This window comes from Ascaphus truei, chromosome 1 (genome assembly GCF_040206685.1).
Source record: "Ascaphus truei isolate aAscTru1 chromosome 1, aAscTru1.hap1, whole genome shotgun sequence".
NCBI lineage: Eukaryota > Metazoa > Chordata > Amphibia > Anura > Ascaphidae > Ascaphus > Ascaphus truei.
The window spans coordinates 323,757,206-323,774,300 of NC_134483.1; the positions used below are offsets into that span (position 1 = coordinate 323,757,206).

The following is a 17,095-nucleotide window of genomic DNA, read 5'->3' on the forward strand; positions in this document are numbered from 1 at the left end:
TTATTCTAATGAGCTGTGTTTTTAATTATAATTAGCTTTGCGGCGACGCCATTCACTCATGGAACATAATGTCCATTCCCGTTTTTGGTATCATCACGTTTTGTTGTGCATTTATGCCAGGGACGGATTGCGGACAGCCATCGGCCAAGGCCTCCTCCTCTTTCAGCGTTTCCATGACAATGTGATGCCATGTGACATCGCGGCATCCAATGCTGCAAGAGAAGGCGGGTGACGCTGCTGGAGAAGGTAACAGACCTTTACAGAGGTCCCACGCTCACCCCTAGCAATCTGTTTAATTGTTGTGGGGAAGAGAGCGAGGCCTCTGTAACAGCAGGACCGGCCCAGGTCCAACTTTTGGGGCAAGTCCAAATGCCCGATAGAGCCATCCGCCCCTGATTCAGGCCATGAGTAAATAAGACTGCAACTGTTGCATTCTGTCATTAGAAAAAGGTGTAGTTGGAAAAGGGTTAAAATAATCTGGAAATTTAAGTGATGTATTTGTGAAAGAATATAAAACGCAAACACACTTAATCACTCTTTTTTTTTAAATGATACTGAGAAAGTTTATTTGCTTTTTAATCTTTTAATAGACTATTTGTCACTTTTTTGTTATACTTGGTATTCTGGTAATATCAACATTATTTTGTCGATAAAATTGTTGTTTTGCTTCAGAAGTAACAGGTACAATGCACCTCTAGTATAGCACGGGTTATACAGCGTTATCAATGGCAAATAAAAAAAGAAAACGATACAAGAAAACGTAGGACCAGTTAATACCAGGGATGGATGACACTCTGACTTATTGAAGATATATGTTAAACAGATTCAACGATCTGGAAATGAATGCTTTCTTTTCTACTCTTGCACAGTCATTACTGTGATATTCCCTGACATATAACAAAGCATGTAGAAAACTCAATTTGATGTGGCAGGAGCTTAAGTGACAAGGTTTCCAGTACTAAATGGGTGTAGTCACATGTATGGTAGTGACATATCCTGTCATAATCATCAATTCACAAATTGCATATATCTTTGGAGTTGTCAGTTAAAATAATTATTTCATATTATTCTCATGCTGTTGTGAATGTCCTAACATAATACCTCAAGTCCAATTTTCCAGGATTCCTTTATTGATATTAATGTATCAAGTTTAACATTACTGCCATGGGGTGTGATTTGGGTTGGAATGATAGAGCAAATGGGGACTAAGATATTGTCAGTGGTTATCAAAAGCAGTTATTGTAGTAATAGCTATAGGTTATAGCTACGGTAACTCATCTCCCTTTATGTTATGATTCTCTAACAAATATTAGCACATATTAATATAAACTTTCAGCTGACAATGAAGAACTTGGAGGTTATGAATTGTAGTTATTGAGCCTGAGCTAGCTGTTTCCTTGCTTTCTATGATAGTGAATCACTATAACTACTAATAACCAGTAACATCCTATTCTTGAAGCAGAAATACACATTTCCGATTCCTTTTATTTACCTTCATTTGTTCTTATCTCTGTGTAACATTGTAAAGATAATCTGTACTGTCCGTTCATATTTCTTAAGTCGTGTGGGCTCTGTTGACTTAGAGATGTCTTACAAATGTTTATGATATCATACAAAGTACAGGATCAGCTTCAACCAATCACAATGAGGTTGCTTTATAAAAAGTAAAGTTTTATGTGTGACAGTCAGAAAGCAAGTTGCATAAATAGTACATGTCAGACTTCAATCAATCCCAAAGCAGTTGGCTCATAAGGGCAGATACAGTAGATATCTTTCAGAAAGGGTTATACATATTTTTTTTATAAATTAGAGGTATAGCGGCATAAGCTAAAAAAGTTCTGCATAGAACGGATGTTGAGCCGGGGAGAAATCTGATTGTCATTACTGGAGTCAGGAAGGATTCTCCCCTCCCACCCCCCTATCATCAGAAATAATAGGCAATTTCTTTACTGGGTTGATTAGTTTGCCTTCCTCAGGATTATTATATCAATAAATATAATATGAGGATCTCATCACCCAAATAAAAGTGAACAGACAATTATCTTGATGAACATATTTCTTTATATTTTCAACCTAATCTACCATGTTACTATAACAGTAAAGGTTTCACATCAGCAGGTAAAAAAGCAGCTAGCTCTTTAAAAAAATGTACATACTGTATGTTACTCTGGCCAGTCAAAAACCAGCCAGCTCATAAAGTTACACTACAGTTTGTGACTAAAATGTTGTCATGCTGAATGCAGATTGCAAATCTAATAGGGTTCACAATCAACAAATTACATGCAGCATAATAACTTTTACCCTTTGGTGAAATGTATTCATTCCTTTTTTAAACCTTTGTAAATGCGGTGAGTGTTGCTTTCAGACAACCCACCTTGCTTTTATTTTTTATGTTATAACCATTACATCTATACATTATATTTAAGCATTATATAAAAAGGCTGCTGCTTGAAATAAAAATGTGTGCAAACATAGAGTATCATTATAGGGTTATTATTATTTTTTAATAATTTCTCTATAAATAGGGATATTTTCGTTCAAATATGACCCTAAGCATCATGTGCATCGAAAGTGAGAAACTTCATCGCTTAACATTTGACGACTTTTCTCTTCAAAAAACCACGAAAGAAAATGTTTTAATATTAAAATGAATGGGATGTGGAAACACTGTTCATTTTAGCTTTACACTGTCATCTTTGTATATAACAATGCTAGTATAATACTTTCATTCATTTTAGTTTCATGTTTAGATTTTCAATGGCCCCTTCAGTTAGAATAATACATCTATTTCTAATTTTTGGGGCCTGTTAAACTTGACATCGTTTAGGGCCTCAGAAAGTCACAGTGCGGCCGTGGAAGTACCACCCTAGATAAGAGTTGTCTGCTTCCTATTTTTAAGATAGAATACAATGTCTACATAATTCAAGACTTATAGTATAAGTTATAAGGATAAATTATATATATATATATATATATATATATATATATATATATATATATATATATATATATATATATATATATATATATATATATATATAAAAACATGGTGCTAACTTGCTGTATTTAAGAGTACCTTTGATTTCCTGTGTCTTCCTCAACCCCGTTTTGGACAGCACATTTTAAAGATTAACAAATACAAACAGTGTAATACAGTATGAAATACAAGAGGTGGTACTTTTTTAAACACATTAGTATAACTAAGATAGGAGTAGTATGAATAAATGTAACCTATTTAATGTTTGTATTCATACACATTTTATTAGTATTTTAGGTGGGGGAGGGGGGTACAGACAAGAAAGAGATAGGTGTGGTAGATTTGGAGAGGTTTTTGGTAGTAGTACAGTGGTGTAGCAGCACAGTACAGGTATACCCCGCATTAACGTACGCAATGGGACCGGAGCATGTATGTAAAACGAAAATGTAGTTAAAGTGAAGCACTACCTTTTTCCCACTTATCGATGCATGTACTGTACTGCAATCGTCATATACGTGCATAACTGATGTAAAAAACGCATTTGTAACAGGCTCTATAGTCTTCCCGCTTGCGCACAGCTTCGAACAGATAGGAAGCCAGTATTTCTGTTCAGGACGTGCTGACAGGCGCATGCGTGAGCTGCTGTTTGCCTATTGGGCGATATGTCCTTACTCGCGAGTGTACTTAAAGTGGGTGTCCTTAAACCGGGGTATGCCTGTATAGTGCAGTAGTATAGTATCATCAACAAAGCAATGACAGTGTTAGATCCAGAACCCTGAGTCATTTCCTATTTTACTTTTTTAATGCAGATCTATTTTAAATGTAGACTCTCTTTTTATTCCAACATAAATGCACTGTAGCATAAACATTTAGAAAATACTGTCTAAACAGCTTCAACCCATCATTAATGAGTCGCCTAGAATCATGGACTGTACAGCTATTTTCATAGGACTTGATTGCAGGGAAAAGAGTCAAGATATCAAACAGGATTTACTGTATGCGTTCATTAGTAAGCTATACCGGACATACGGTTCTTAACCTTTTTAATAATATTATTTTTCTTCTTCTTATGTAGCTGACAGAGTATACAGCTCTGTACACAGAATTGTGCCGGAACAATAACTCCCTGCCCTGTAGAACTTACAATCGATGCACAGTAGATAAAGTGACTTGCCCAAGGTCACATGGAGAGCAGATACTTGGATTGGAACCAGGGCCATTAGCCCTGAGCTACTTATTCGGGCCGATGGCAATTCTCTGCGATTCCCTGTGAAAAGGGTTCATTTATGTTTCTGCCTGTCTCTCTTTCTCTGGTCCTTATTTAATATGCAGGGAAGCATTCAAGGAATGGGGCTTTATGAGCAAGGGGCAAATAGCCTCACAGCATATTAAATAGAAAGCTTCCTTTCTCTGTAAAGTTCCATTCATTATTTGTTGTTGCATAAAGTCTTACATAAAATCCTTTTTTTTCCCCTTGCAGAAATGTCCCAGTAATTCAATTGTATCTTTCAATGTGGTCTTTTGCTATAAGGACACTCTGCTATTACAGGAAGAAACTGTCATTGCGTTGTGTCGTGGCAGACTTTGAGCGTGCAGATGTCTGGCAGGACATGAAAGTGTATCACACAACAATTTCATTTTTATATTAGCACAAAGAGGAGTAGGCAAGCTTCCCAGCATACTCAGAATGAAACAGAATACATTTTAAACTGAGAATAAATGGGTGCATCTAAGAAAATTATAACTTCAGTTAATAATAACTGATTAAGGTAATTAGTTATTCCCATCTTTTTCCTGATTTGGCCTTAAAGGTGCATTTAACCCTTGACAGCCAAAGCTGCCAGCAGCTCAGCACATTGCACTGCAATGGGTTGCTGGCTCCACTGGCTGCAGAGGGGTTAAATCTGACTGATTAATACAAACATTAAATGGAACTAGCAATGTTCCTCTTGACATGCTCACAAACCAACTTCAAGCAATGATTTTAGGTGTTCCGTTTATTTATTCTTTTAATGTATTAATCATCTAGTTTAGCCGTGAAACATGTCACTGCCAAGGGCTCCAGCTTTGAATGCAGACTGATGTTACCTAAGTGAAGAGCAAAGTAAATATATTGAGTTTAATTTAATGTTTGTAGCCAGTGTTTAAATAGACCAAGGGCAGTGTGTCTGAACTAAAAAAAAAGATCTACATTTATTAACACTTAACAGCAAGATCTTCCTTCTATCTATTCTGCAGAATCTAACGCAAGTGAACTGTGAATTAACCACATTTTGAACAAACTATCTGTTGTTTGTAGCATTTAATATTGATTACATCTGTTTTAAATTCTAAGCCTTGAAGTAATTTATTACAGGCGTACCCCGCATTAACGTACGCAATGGGACCGGAGCATGTATGTAAAGTGAAAATGTACTTAAAGTGAAGCCCTACCTTTTTTCCACTTATCGATGGATGTACTGTACTGCAATCGTCCTATACGTGCATAACTGATGTAAATAGCGCATTTGTAACAGGCTTGCGCACAGCTTCGGTACAGGTAGGGAGCTGGTATTGCTGTTCAGGACGTGCTGACAGGAGCATGTGTGAGCTGCTGTTTGCCTATTGGGCGATATGTCCTTACTCGCGAGTGTACTTAAAGTGAGTGTCCTTAAACCGGGGTATGCCTGTTTACTTATGGAGGTTGTCAATGGAATAAAACAAAGCTCGGGAATGGGAGTGTGGAGACTATAATAGATATGAAAATAATTTTAGGCCATCATCTTGAAAAATGAAAAAAAATCAGTTAATTTTCCTGAAAAGTGCTCGCAAAAAGTTTTACATTGACGAGGCAAAAAATGTTGTAGGAGATACAGTAGAAAACTGGGGCAATGGGGGCAAAGCTCTTTAAAAAGATGTAAGTAATACAGTATTTATTCTAGAAAATAGTAAAAGGGAAAGTATTTCTAAAAGATCCCCTGATACCTTCACACTTTGAAGCACAGTTGCACTCCAGCATTTCTGTCTTTCCTGATGCAGATGAAACAAAAGGTGACACTGTGTGTTCATTTGCTTATCATTACCCAGCATCCTTGGCTGCAGTGGAAGCCCTGTATGCGTAGAGATAATAGTGAAAAGCAGGGTTGCCGACTTGTCTGAGACATTTGAATGTGCGCACAAGTGATATTTTTATTTACTGATTCACCAGCAAAATAATTGTTTCAGTTGGAACTCTGCCTATCAAATCCCAGGTGTTGTTCCGTTAGTGCTAGCAAACGTAAGAAACCACAATCCACCTGCTTCGCTGACACCTGCTCTGCTTAGCATAGGCCTTCATATACACCTGTAACCCATATTCCCTCCCCCCTCCCCCCGATCGCTGACTGGACCTCTAGGGTGTAGTGAGGGCTGGTTACGTGTATGTGGGTGGTGCATACCTGTGAGGAACAGGAGTGCCTGAATCTCCCGCGGTGGTATTGGGGATAACAGGGACAGGCTTCTGGGGTATATGCCTTCATCTTTAGTGGTGGTGATGCAGCGCCTCCATCTCTAACGAAAACCTAGGGAATAGGCTGGAATCCTCCCAGAGAAGCCCTGGTCCCAGGGCGAGAGATTCCAATCTCACACACAGTCTTTTGTATAAAACAGCAATGTCTCTTTATTGTCCTTACAACAGCACACAGCAGCATTTCATGCACTGCAGCAGTCCATATGCAGTGTACAGGATGATGACCTCCTCTCCTTTTCCTCTAGGCTGTCCCTGTAGGATAGGCTGTATGGGGTTCCAATATCCCCCTGACACTCACCCCTAGGGTATGCCCTCTGGGTGAGGCAAGATTCCCCCCCTCACCCCTTGAGCAGGGTGAGGGGCATTGGTCCACTTAGTTTTATCAGCTCTAAACAGGCTGGTCTTCTGCCTCCTCTCCAATCACAGGTGTCACTCTAACCATGGCCTCTCCGATCAGACACACCAGCACTCTCTGCTCCCAGGACAGAACTACCCGTCACTTCAGGAACAGGCAGAACTAACTTTAGACAGCCCCACCCCTCATGATATCAGCAGGACCTCCCCTCTGTCTCAGGCCTGCATACAGAGTCAGGGGCCTGCCTCTATCACTCAAGGCAGGGCTTGAAGCGGGGAAAAAACCATGATAACTACTGGCGGCCTGCCCTTAACAGGACTTACACCAGTGGGAGAAAGATATATAGCCCCCATTTCTTACCGGGGCTACACACCCTAAGAGAAAGGTCAACGTTATCCAATTCAATAAACTGTTCTCAAATATTTTTTATTCATCCACTTGCACACACAGCAAAGTAGCTTTCGTTACGAGATAGGTTTCAAAAAGTGTAGTAGTCACAAAATTTAATTTCTGGTCATAGTCTAAAACATATTTAGAGTGGCCGAGTGCTTCTTGTACTATTTATAAAGTATAGAACGTTAAATGCAATATTTTATGTTCTATATACTGTAGGTTAAAAGAGTTCATGGATTGATATATCATAATACATTTACACTATTATACAGTATGTTTTTAATTCAAAGTTCTGTCATCACACAGGTGTGATCAAGCATACAGTATGCTTTATTCTGTACATCTGACTATGGACTTAACGCTGAAGTGTAGAGCTGAGTCCCTATGCCTGTGAGATATATATATATATATATATATATATATATATATATATATATATATATATATAATATATACATTTATAATAATCAAAAAATAAATAGATGATACCGTTCTGTGGCTAACGAAATTCTTTTATTTGTGCGAGCTTTCGAGATACACTGATCTCTTCTTCCGGCGATTTTACAAACATCGCCGGAAGAAGAGATCAGTTTATCTCGAAAGCTCGCACAAATAAAAGCATTTCGTTAGCCACAGAACGGTATCATCTATTTATTTTTTGATTATTGACGCTCGGCTAACACGGTACCTATACATTTATATATATATATCAAATGTGCATGGAGCCAAACAATGGAACCCAATTACAACAACACTATGTTATACAACAGATTATATATACATTAACGGGTAGCAGAAACCTCTTGATCCTTAGAAACAGGATCACCACATACAAATCACAATACTTCTCTGTACCTTTCACATAAGCATTGCGCAGCCTAGGAGGCCTCCCAATCCTGGCTATTCATGCCTGTATTCGAGAGCCTGGCACACCGTTGGAGCTCGTGTTTGTAACTGAGTGTAGCAGGCCTGAACTTCACAAAGTTTACTTCGGTATCGCTGTTTCCTGTGACCACCGGAAGATCCCCTCATTGGCTGTCGCTCCTCTGGATGGCTCTCGATATTGACTGCACGGCTGTCCGGCGCTTTAGGCTGCTCTCTGTCCTCTCAGCAACTGCGCTATCACTTACATGGGACGCGCGCAAGTCCCGTCCCACCGTTTGTCTCTCTTGACCCAGAATCCTTCAGGCCCAGGCAGATCTCCATTACTGTCATGGCCGCCCCCCTTTTAAAGGCTCCTCTCTCTCTCCTCCCACTTTCTTTGCCAACCTATCTTACTGGCCGATACATCACAAGTACTAGTCCAGGGGTGCGCAAACTTCTTGAGCTGCACCCCCATGCCCGGGTGCAGCAGCATTCGCGCCCCCCCCCCCTCTCCAATGACTTGGCGTCAAATGACATGATATCACATGACCCAGCGCATCATTTGACGAAAATTGCCATGGCAACAGGTGATGTCACATGACCCCGCCGCGTTGCCATGATGGCACGTCGCCGAAGACCCGGCAGAGAGCAGATAAGTGAGTTACAGAGGAGCTGGGCCTCTGTAACCACCCACGCCCCCCCTAGAAATTCTCCTGCCCCCCCTGGGGGCATGCCCCCCAGTTTGCGCACCACTGTACTAGAGAGGAACCTGCTAGGGGGCAGTGTAAGTTTGTATCCTACTAAGTACATGTGTGTAAACTTATTGAAATATATTTTATTATTCTTTTGAGTATTCTGTACCAGAATATTTTACCTTTGTTATGCTGGCTTGAATGAAACATACAGATTTATTTTAATTAAATTTATATTATTTTGTTCTTGAGGCCATTATGTTTTTTTTTCTCCTACGCTGAGCCCCTGCGGCAGAAATTGATTGGAGATAATTTGTTCTTGGAATACATAACATGTTTACTTTGAGGAACAAGATGTATTCCAGCGCCTCATGCTATTCACTTTCTGTGTCTATATTACCTGTCAATTATCTTACATTTGATGGCCGTGAGATGCATTTTCCTGTAAGCTTAGAAGCATTTCCTGCCTGAGGCTTACATTAAACTCTGCTGTGGTCTGTTGTATTTCCTTTTTATGCCCTTTACCATTGAGAGATGTTTTACTACTGCCTTTTATCATTACTTGTGTGACAGTCATTTTACAAGGTATATATTTAAATGCAGAATTGTACTGTGCCAATTGCAAGACCAAGGTACAGTACAGTACATCACACTGTAAGTAGTGAGCAAACGAAACTAATTAAGGGGCCACAAGTATGGTCCCATATGTGTGACACAAGCCCATAAATAATGTTTGATTTAAAAGAGTTATACAATTTGAGAAACTGAAACATTTTTAATGCCATTTTAATTCTCACAGTGGATAGTTCTGCATTTCAATATATACAGTACATAATTAAAGCCATACAATAAACATGTAGGCACAGGCTGCAGGGGCCGTAGAATGGCCCACAAAGGGTTTGGGATAAGTTCACCAATTTAAGTACACACGTCTCTTCAATAATCAAGATGACCGGTTACCTTTACTTTTAGCAGCCTCACACTGCTGAATTGTTTCTATTCTAATACTTGAACTTAGGGCTCCTTTAATCAGGATGGCCATTGATTTATCAAAGTCTCGTAAAAGATGTGTGCCATCAGCGACTGTCAAAGGATGCCCAAACGCGTGCTTCGCTTCAATAATTTCTCAAGCAATAATCTGCCAGTAGCCATTTCAATTTCCCAAAGCACTTGGCTTTGGTGGATGAATATCTTTTGTGCTAAGGCCTTTAGTTGAAACGCATTGATGAAACAACTCTTTCATCAATGGTTTAGGTATCCTTGAGTGACTATCCTCCTCAGGAGCCATAGACCACACTAGGAATAACTACAGCACTTGCTCACAGGTGACAACTTGCATATAGAATGTTGGGTAACCACCCCATATGCCTCTGAAACCTGGTCTGGCACAGGATCCTGACTGAGGAGAGGTTTTGAGAACAATTGTTCTATTCACATCCTCAGATATGATCATAATGAACATGTTAGAATTAGTCTTGGAATCTTGCAAGAGACAGTCAGATTGCAGGGCATAAAATTACAAATTCAAATGAAATACTGTAATCCGACAATAGTAAAAAAACAAATATGTTATACTCTGTTTCAGCTGGAAGCACTAGAATGGAATGTCTTGTGTTGTTATAGTTTAATTGTTACTGTATAATTAAAAACAATTACGTTTCTCTGTAAAGTACACTAATATTTGTTTAAATGAAAGCTAATGAAAGGATACAAAAAGTACTGGATGTTGGGAAGTCATCAGAATTAGATCTTACACATACAAATGATGTGACAGAGACCAGTTTAGGAGAGGGCAAATTGATGTATGTAGCTCCAAGTAGATGGACTTATACTCTCTCTCGCAAAGCCCTATTTCAGTTGTTTGGATGATAGTAACGCCAGAGTTAGGTATGACTTAAACAATGTTACGTTCTTGCCTGTCGTTAATGGTATCAGAGCTTAGAAGCGATGAAAAAATAAGCGCAAATTAATTAACAAACATGCAATGAGATATTAAATGTGATATTAAAAAATATGAGGTTGTGGTGCAGCTCCCAAAATAAAGACAAAGGGGCCTATGCAGAGAGCAGCGCTATTTCAAAACTCGCCATTTTTTGGAGAAAATCGCGCAGAAAACAGCAGAAAATGGCGAGTTACGAAAAACGCGCCAATTTTTTTTTTCTATTTCTAAAACTCGCCTCGCGGCTGGCGAGAACCTCCATCTCGCCAGTTTTAAAAATATCCTAATGCAGAGAGGCGCGAACGGCATCTAGCGGCTGTTCGCACCAATAAAATGGCGCGATTGTCTCCTTTTTGCCTCGCCAAGAAAAGTTGGCAAGAAACTGCCGCTCGCGGCCATAGGAAAGGAAAAAAAAAGGCGCAATTTTTTTTTAACACATTTCTGCAGCGCGCATCTCGCCAATTTAAACTCGCCACACGCATTCATGTTAAACATAGCAGAATTCGCACATTTCTGCATATGGAGAATAAAACTCTCCAAAAAAGCTACTTTTTATTAAACTCGCCAATTTTAAAATTCGCTGCTCTCTGCATAGGCCCCATAGTCCCTTTGTCTAGATATACAACACGAAAACAGAAATTTGTGGCACAAACAAACTAAACAAATTAGATAGTTACAGGTGAATATAATGGCTTACGGTAGGAAGAGGGGGCACATGGGCGTGTAGGGGGGGGGTCCCCTCTACAGCGCATTGGGGGTTATGGGGGGGGGGGAGTGTCCCCTCTAACAGCGTATATGGAAATGTGTTCTCCCCTGATGTACAAGAGAAAAGGGTAAAAAAGGTAAAACAATAGTGTGATACTGTATGAAACATATATTAATGATGAATGAATGGGAACTCACAAATGGATGTTCTTTGACAGCGGTATAGTATGTAACCTATGGTCGATCTGGCATGAGGATCCTCCTGGTCTTTATACAATCTTCCACAGAATGTCTGTGAAAACAGTCCTGTTTAACTGGTAAATCCTGTGTCTCCATGTTGCTCCTTCGCTCTCTATTACTCTAGTTGATCTGGTCGCTGTCCGACGTGACGTCAGTCGTGTACATGGGATGAATATCTTGTAGGCTATAATGAGCTCATCAGCATATTTAGAATGACCTTTAGTCATAAGGCCATGCTAATTGCAGGTGTAAATCCTGGCTAGTGACATGTTATGTGCTGTTGTAAACACTCTGTTGTGATGTCAACGCCTGTTAATCATATTGGTGCTTAAAGCTACAGATGTCGGTCATTCACTTAATGAGGCGCAATTAAATATGGGGGAGGGGGAGAGAGAGACTATTTGATTAGAGACCCATGTGACTTATATACAGTGCCACCCTGATCACACCTTTATATAATACGTGGTGTGATACTGTAAAATTACTCTAATTTAATTACTCTAAGTTTAATATTCGAAGTGTAGTCAATTTATATAAATTATATAAATACAGTAAGAAAAAGGCATATTTAGGCTATAGTGGTCTTTATAAGAAGAAGTAACCTTTCTTCTCGCTCAAGACCAGGACATTTTGTGGCGAATAATGCCCCGTCTGACGTAATTTCAACTCCCCACCTAAGGCATTAATCGCCAGATAACTGTTCTTTACTTAATGCGTAATAAGTATCTACTGTCAATGACTGCACTTATCAATGGTTTTCTGACACTGCGGACAATCTTGTTATTGGTTCAGATGATTGGCAGCACATTGTTCCTTCTGCTGTTGTCTTGTTTTCTTTCCCCTTCTCTAAGAGCATGAGGAGATGCGTCACCATTCTCATAGCCCTGATAAAGAGCAGGAATAAAACGGGCACGCGTTTCATTTTTATGACAACATTTTTTTTAAGTCAGATTTTAGTAGCACTTAACACATACAGGAAGATAGTTGGTTGCTTGCTTCATCTGCAAACCATTTGTCTCTTTTATAGTCAGGCCACATATATTTGACATCCTTTCACTTCCCCTTGGAAACCTTGCTATATTTACATAGGGATATGCAGCTGTGTTAAAGTTGTAATCATGGCGAGCTGAGTTAGGAGAGAGGCTCAGATGCACATTTGGTTTTGTAGAACAAAGTTGGATCCTTCGCAATAAAATACTTCTCATATTATTGTATTGTTATATATACTGCACACATTATTTTTCCCTTTGACACTTTTCCTTTATTTTCCCATTTTATGACAATGTGTTGGGGGGGATTTGGGTAGCACAGTTAATGAGTTTCTATTTAAAGTGTTTGAATCAATTGATCGATTCCAAAAATATATTTCATGCTCTTGATTCTTATTTTTGTAAGCGTTTGCTTTAGATCAGATTGTGGTTTATGGTAATTGTCCCACGTCTTTTTATTTAAAATTTTATTTTTCATAATGTTTGTGTTATATTCTGCTATGTCTAATGTCAAATTCAAAATGGCTAAAATGGCTATATTTTATACTTCGTGGGTAGACATTTTATTCTTTATATTCACGATAATGGTTGTAGGTTTTGATCTGTTGGTCATAATGTTTTAACTGAAAAAAATAGTTTCTGTAATTTTATTTTCTACTGGTTAAGCTTTAACTAAAGTGAAAATAAAAAAAAATGATGATACCATAAAAATGCAATTTTTAAACAAACATTTTTTTTAATAGATTTTAGAGAAGTCGTGCACAGAAATATTGCTCGTCGACCCATCATCCGTCTGCGTCGGTGGTAAGACATTTTGTTATATTCAGATTATCTTTCCCTACACTACTGGGTATATTACAGTAACTCGTTTTCCTTTCAGTCGACTGGATACTATATTGTACAACCACTATATAAAATCAACCTTCCCTGCTTGGGCTATTCTGTCTTATAGCCAAATAAATATTCATGGTAGAATGTTTTTATGGAAAGGATGTTGATCTGAAAAAATAAATAAAAGTGATTGAGGAGAACCACACTAAACTTATTCAATGCAAAAAAAGTGTTAGATATGTATTTACTTTTTTTTTTTTACTGTTACATTGGCCTGTACTTTCATTTTTTTCCCTATCGTCTGACTCTATAGTCATCGGTTTTAATATAATTCTGCAGCCGAATATTTCCAGTTTCATCCCAGTTTATAGACAGTTTCAGTGCTGACAAAATTGTAATCGGAGTGATAGATCAGACTACAAACTGAGAAATGTATGTATGGCATCTTTAACCACCCCAGTGCCAGAGTGGGCTGTATTGCATGTATCTGAAATGTATTGTATATCTCCCCATCACTTAAATGAAGCAGCAGAGGGAGGAGTGGCTCAGTGAGTAAAGCCACTGACCATAAATAATGATACTGACTTTGAAGCAGGTAAACCTGGTTCAGTTCCTGGTGTAAGCCATTTGTGACTTTGGGCAAGCCACTTTAGCTCACTGTGCCTCAGGCATCAAAAACATAGATTGTAATTTCTTATGTGCTTCATACTACACTAATTCCCAGTGGCAGAAAAGCACTACATAAAGTTTTTATTGGTTATTATAAAGCCTCAGAATACAATTATTAAAACATTGTAGAATTGCAAAACAAGTAGACACTATGTAATATTAACTTAGTTGGTTGTTTTACAATTCAAGATGTGTGTAATAACTTTGGATCCCACATTTATATTTTACAGTTAGACACAAAAGCCTAAATGTGAAAAGGATTACATACATACAGCTCAACCCCGTTATAGCGCAATCCACTATAATGTGGATCCGCAAATAACGCGGTTTGAGCATGGACCCCAAATTTAAAAAAAAAAAAAAGTTTACATTTAAATTTTTTTTTACTGCACACTGCACACTGCACACTGCACACTGCACACTGCACACTGCACACTGCACACACTCACAGCACACTACACACACTCACAGCACCAGCACACACTGCACAGCACAGCACACTGCACACACTCACAGCACACTGCACACTCTCACAGCACACTGCACACAGCACACTGCACACACTCACAGCACACTACACACACTCACAGCACCAGCACACACTGCACAGCACAGCACACTGCACACACTCACAGCACACTGCACACTGCACACAGCACACTGCACACAGCACACTGCACACTGCACACACTCACAGCACACTGCACACACTCACAGCACACCACACTCACACCACACTCACACCACACCACACAACCCCGCTCCCACTTCCCCTCCCTACCTTTCGTGTCGGCTGCTGAGATCGGAGCGGAGCTGGCATTGGGAGGGGGGGGTGTCGGAGCAGAGCTAGCTGGGGGGGGGGTTGCTCGGAGTGGGTCTGGTGGGGGGGGGGGTCGGAGCGGAGCTGGTGGGCTATCGGGGGGGCGGAGCTGGCGGGTCAGAGCGGAGCTGGCTGGGGGGGGGGTTGCTTGGAGCAGGGCTGGCTGGGGGGGTTGCTTGGAGCGGGGCTGGCAGGGGGGTTGCTTGGAGCGGGGCTGGCTGGGGGGGGTTGCTTGGAGCGGGGCTGGCTGGGGGGGGTTGCTTGGAGCGGGGCTGGCAGGGGGGGTTGATCGGAGCGTGGCTGGTTGGGGATCGGTGTGGACTACTGGGGGAAGTGAGGCTGCTAGGGGAAGTTACGGTGGCTGCTGGGGGACGTGTAGGACTGCTGGCCACCTCTTCCCTCCCTCCTCCCAATCGGCCGCGCGGCGGGCATTTGTTTTTTAAATTAGCACGACCCCGGTAATAGCGCGGTCGGATCGGGTGGCCCCCGAGGACCGCGCTATAACGGAGTTGGGCTGTACATACATAATCCTGACTTTTAGTCTAAAAAGTTCAACCAACAAAAATATTGCCATAAATGCATGTCAATATTTGCTTTATCTGTTTCTGTATTCTTCTTTAGAAAATGTGAAAAAGTCGATATAAAGATTTTTATTGTGTCCCCAAGCATGTAGTGAATCATATATCTTTTTCCGCAGTTGAGTTTCAAGTTGTTTTGAGAGGAAATGGATTTTTGTTGGGTCAACATGCTGACAATGTTACCTGTTCTTACCAAGCAAATGAGACAATTATCCGTGAGTAAACTAAAATTAAAACTGACATTTATTCAGAATTGTGTATAGAATACTTATTTTTTATTACAGATGTGGCAGATGTTATGGTATCAGTTAGCACATGCGAACAGAAAATCCATATAGCGATATTTCAGAGCGACTTCAATCAAAGAGCTACAGCGTACGCCAAAAGTCATTGGCAAAACCACGCTTTCCCTGTTCTCGTGGCAGCCGCTACATCTATAGATCATGTTTTTCTACGTCAATTTAAATTAAACACTGAGAGCCTGATCAGTGCAAATATGTTTTGTAGCAATCAGTAACAGTACAGTATATATGCATACAAATATGAACCCAATTTCTACAATAGACCTATCCTGACCACAGATACATAGTATCAAGACCTAGATAAAATCAGCATTTTTTCCCCACTGGATTTATATCTGTCTACTAGACCTGAAGTCAACTCACTACATACAAAGTAAATTTGGGCAAGTGATTAGCATTAGGGCTTTAATCTAAGCCACCCAATCGCTAGTATAGACATGAACTATCTAACATCTAGCTACTATCACGAGTTTGTCTTTCTGGAGTTGAACACCCTTTTCAACCACTATTGTTTTAGGAGCACCATTATATACTTGTCACATATTTCTAATTTTTATTTATTTTAGTATGTGTATTAAAGTTTGATTTTACCATCTACCAATATTTCATTTATTTCTTTTGTTGGCATTCAGCCCAAAGGGATTTTTTTGTTCTATGTATGCTCTACAATTTTTTTTGTTTAATATTCTCTTAATATATCCCAGGTAGCACACACCTCTCTATATAAATACTCTGTGAGTTAGAGCGTGGTGTTTTTCCTCTATATATTTTATCTTCCATATTAGAACATTTCAGAAGCTGTATTTTTCCTGGAGAAAACGTAGTCACGTGTTTAATTGAGCCAACATAAAAGTGATTAACTAATATAGATCAATTGTAAGTGAGCTGTTAAATAACTAGCTTGTAAATTAAAAACAAATCTGTTATGATACTGATATTGCTAATACGCATTTTCCAATATCGTGAGTGCTGGTATTTGTTTTTTAGTTGATTTTCCTAGAACATTTACATGAGTCACATTGTAATCAATTCAGGTCAGGAACACCAATGTTAACTTGTATCTATTGTAAACAGTTATCCCTAATTGTGTTATTCCCTATTATGTCTTGTAAAGTATAATATCTCTATGCATACTGTCTGATCCTGTATCAATACAAATAAAATACAATGCAGTACAATATTATGGTAGAGGAAAAGAAATGTTAGTTGTTAAGGTTTTGGTCTTATGTTATTTTTGTTTACTGAGCATGTCGA

General features: G+C 39.4%; 1 protein-coding gene across 1 annotated transcript in view; it reads left to right on the forward strand.

Moving 5' to 3' along the window:
• The window catches only part of ANTXR2 (ANTXR cell adhesion molecule 2), a 205,886-nt gene that overhangs the window by 53,824 nt on the left and 134,967 nt on the right, over positions 1–17,095 (forward strand). Inside the window, exons 8-9 of the mRNA XM_075606579.1 lie at positions 13,385–13,445; positions 15,659–15,754. Of these exons, the coding sequence (XP_075462694.1) occupies positions 13,385–13,445; positions 15,659–15,754 (157 nt within the window). The remainder of the gene's footprint in view (positions 1–13,384; positions 13,446–15,658; positions 15,755–17,095) is intronic.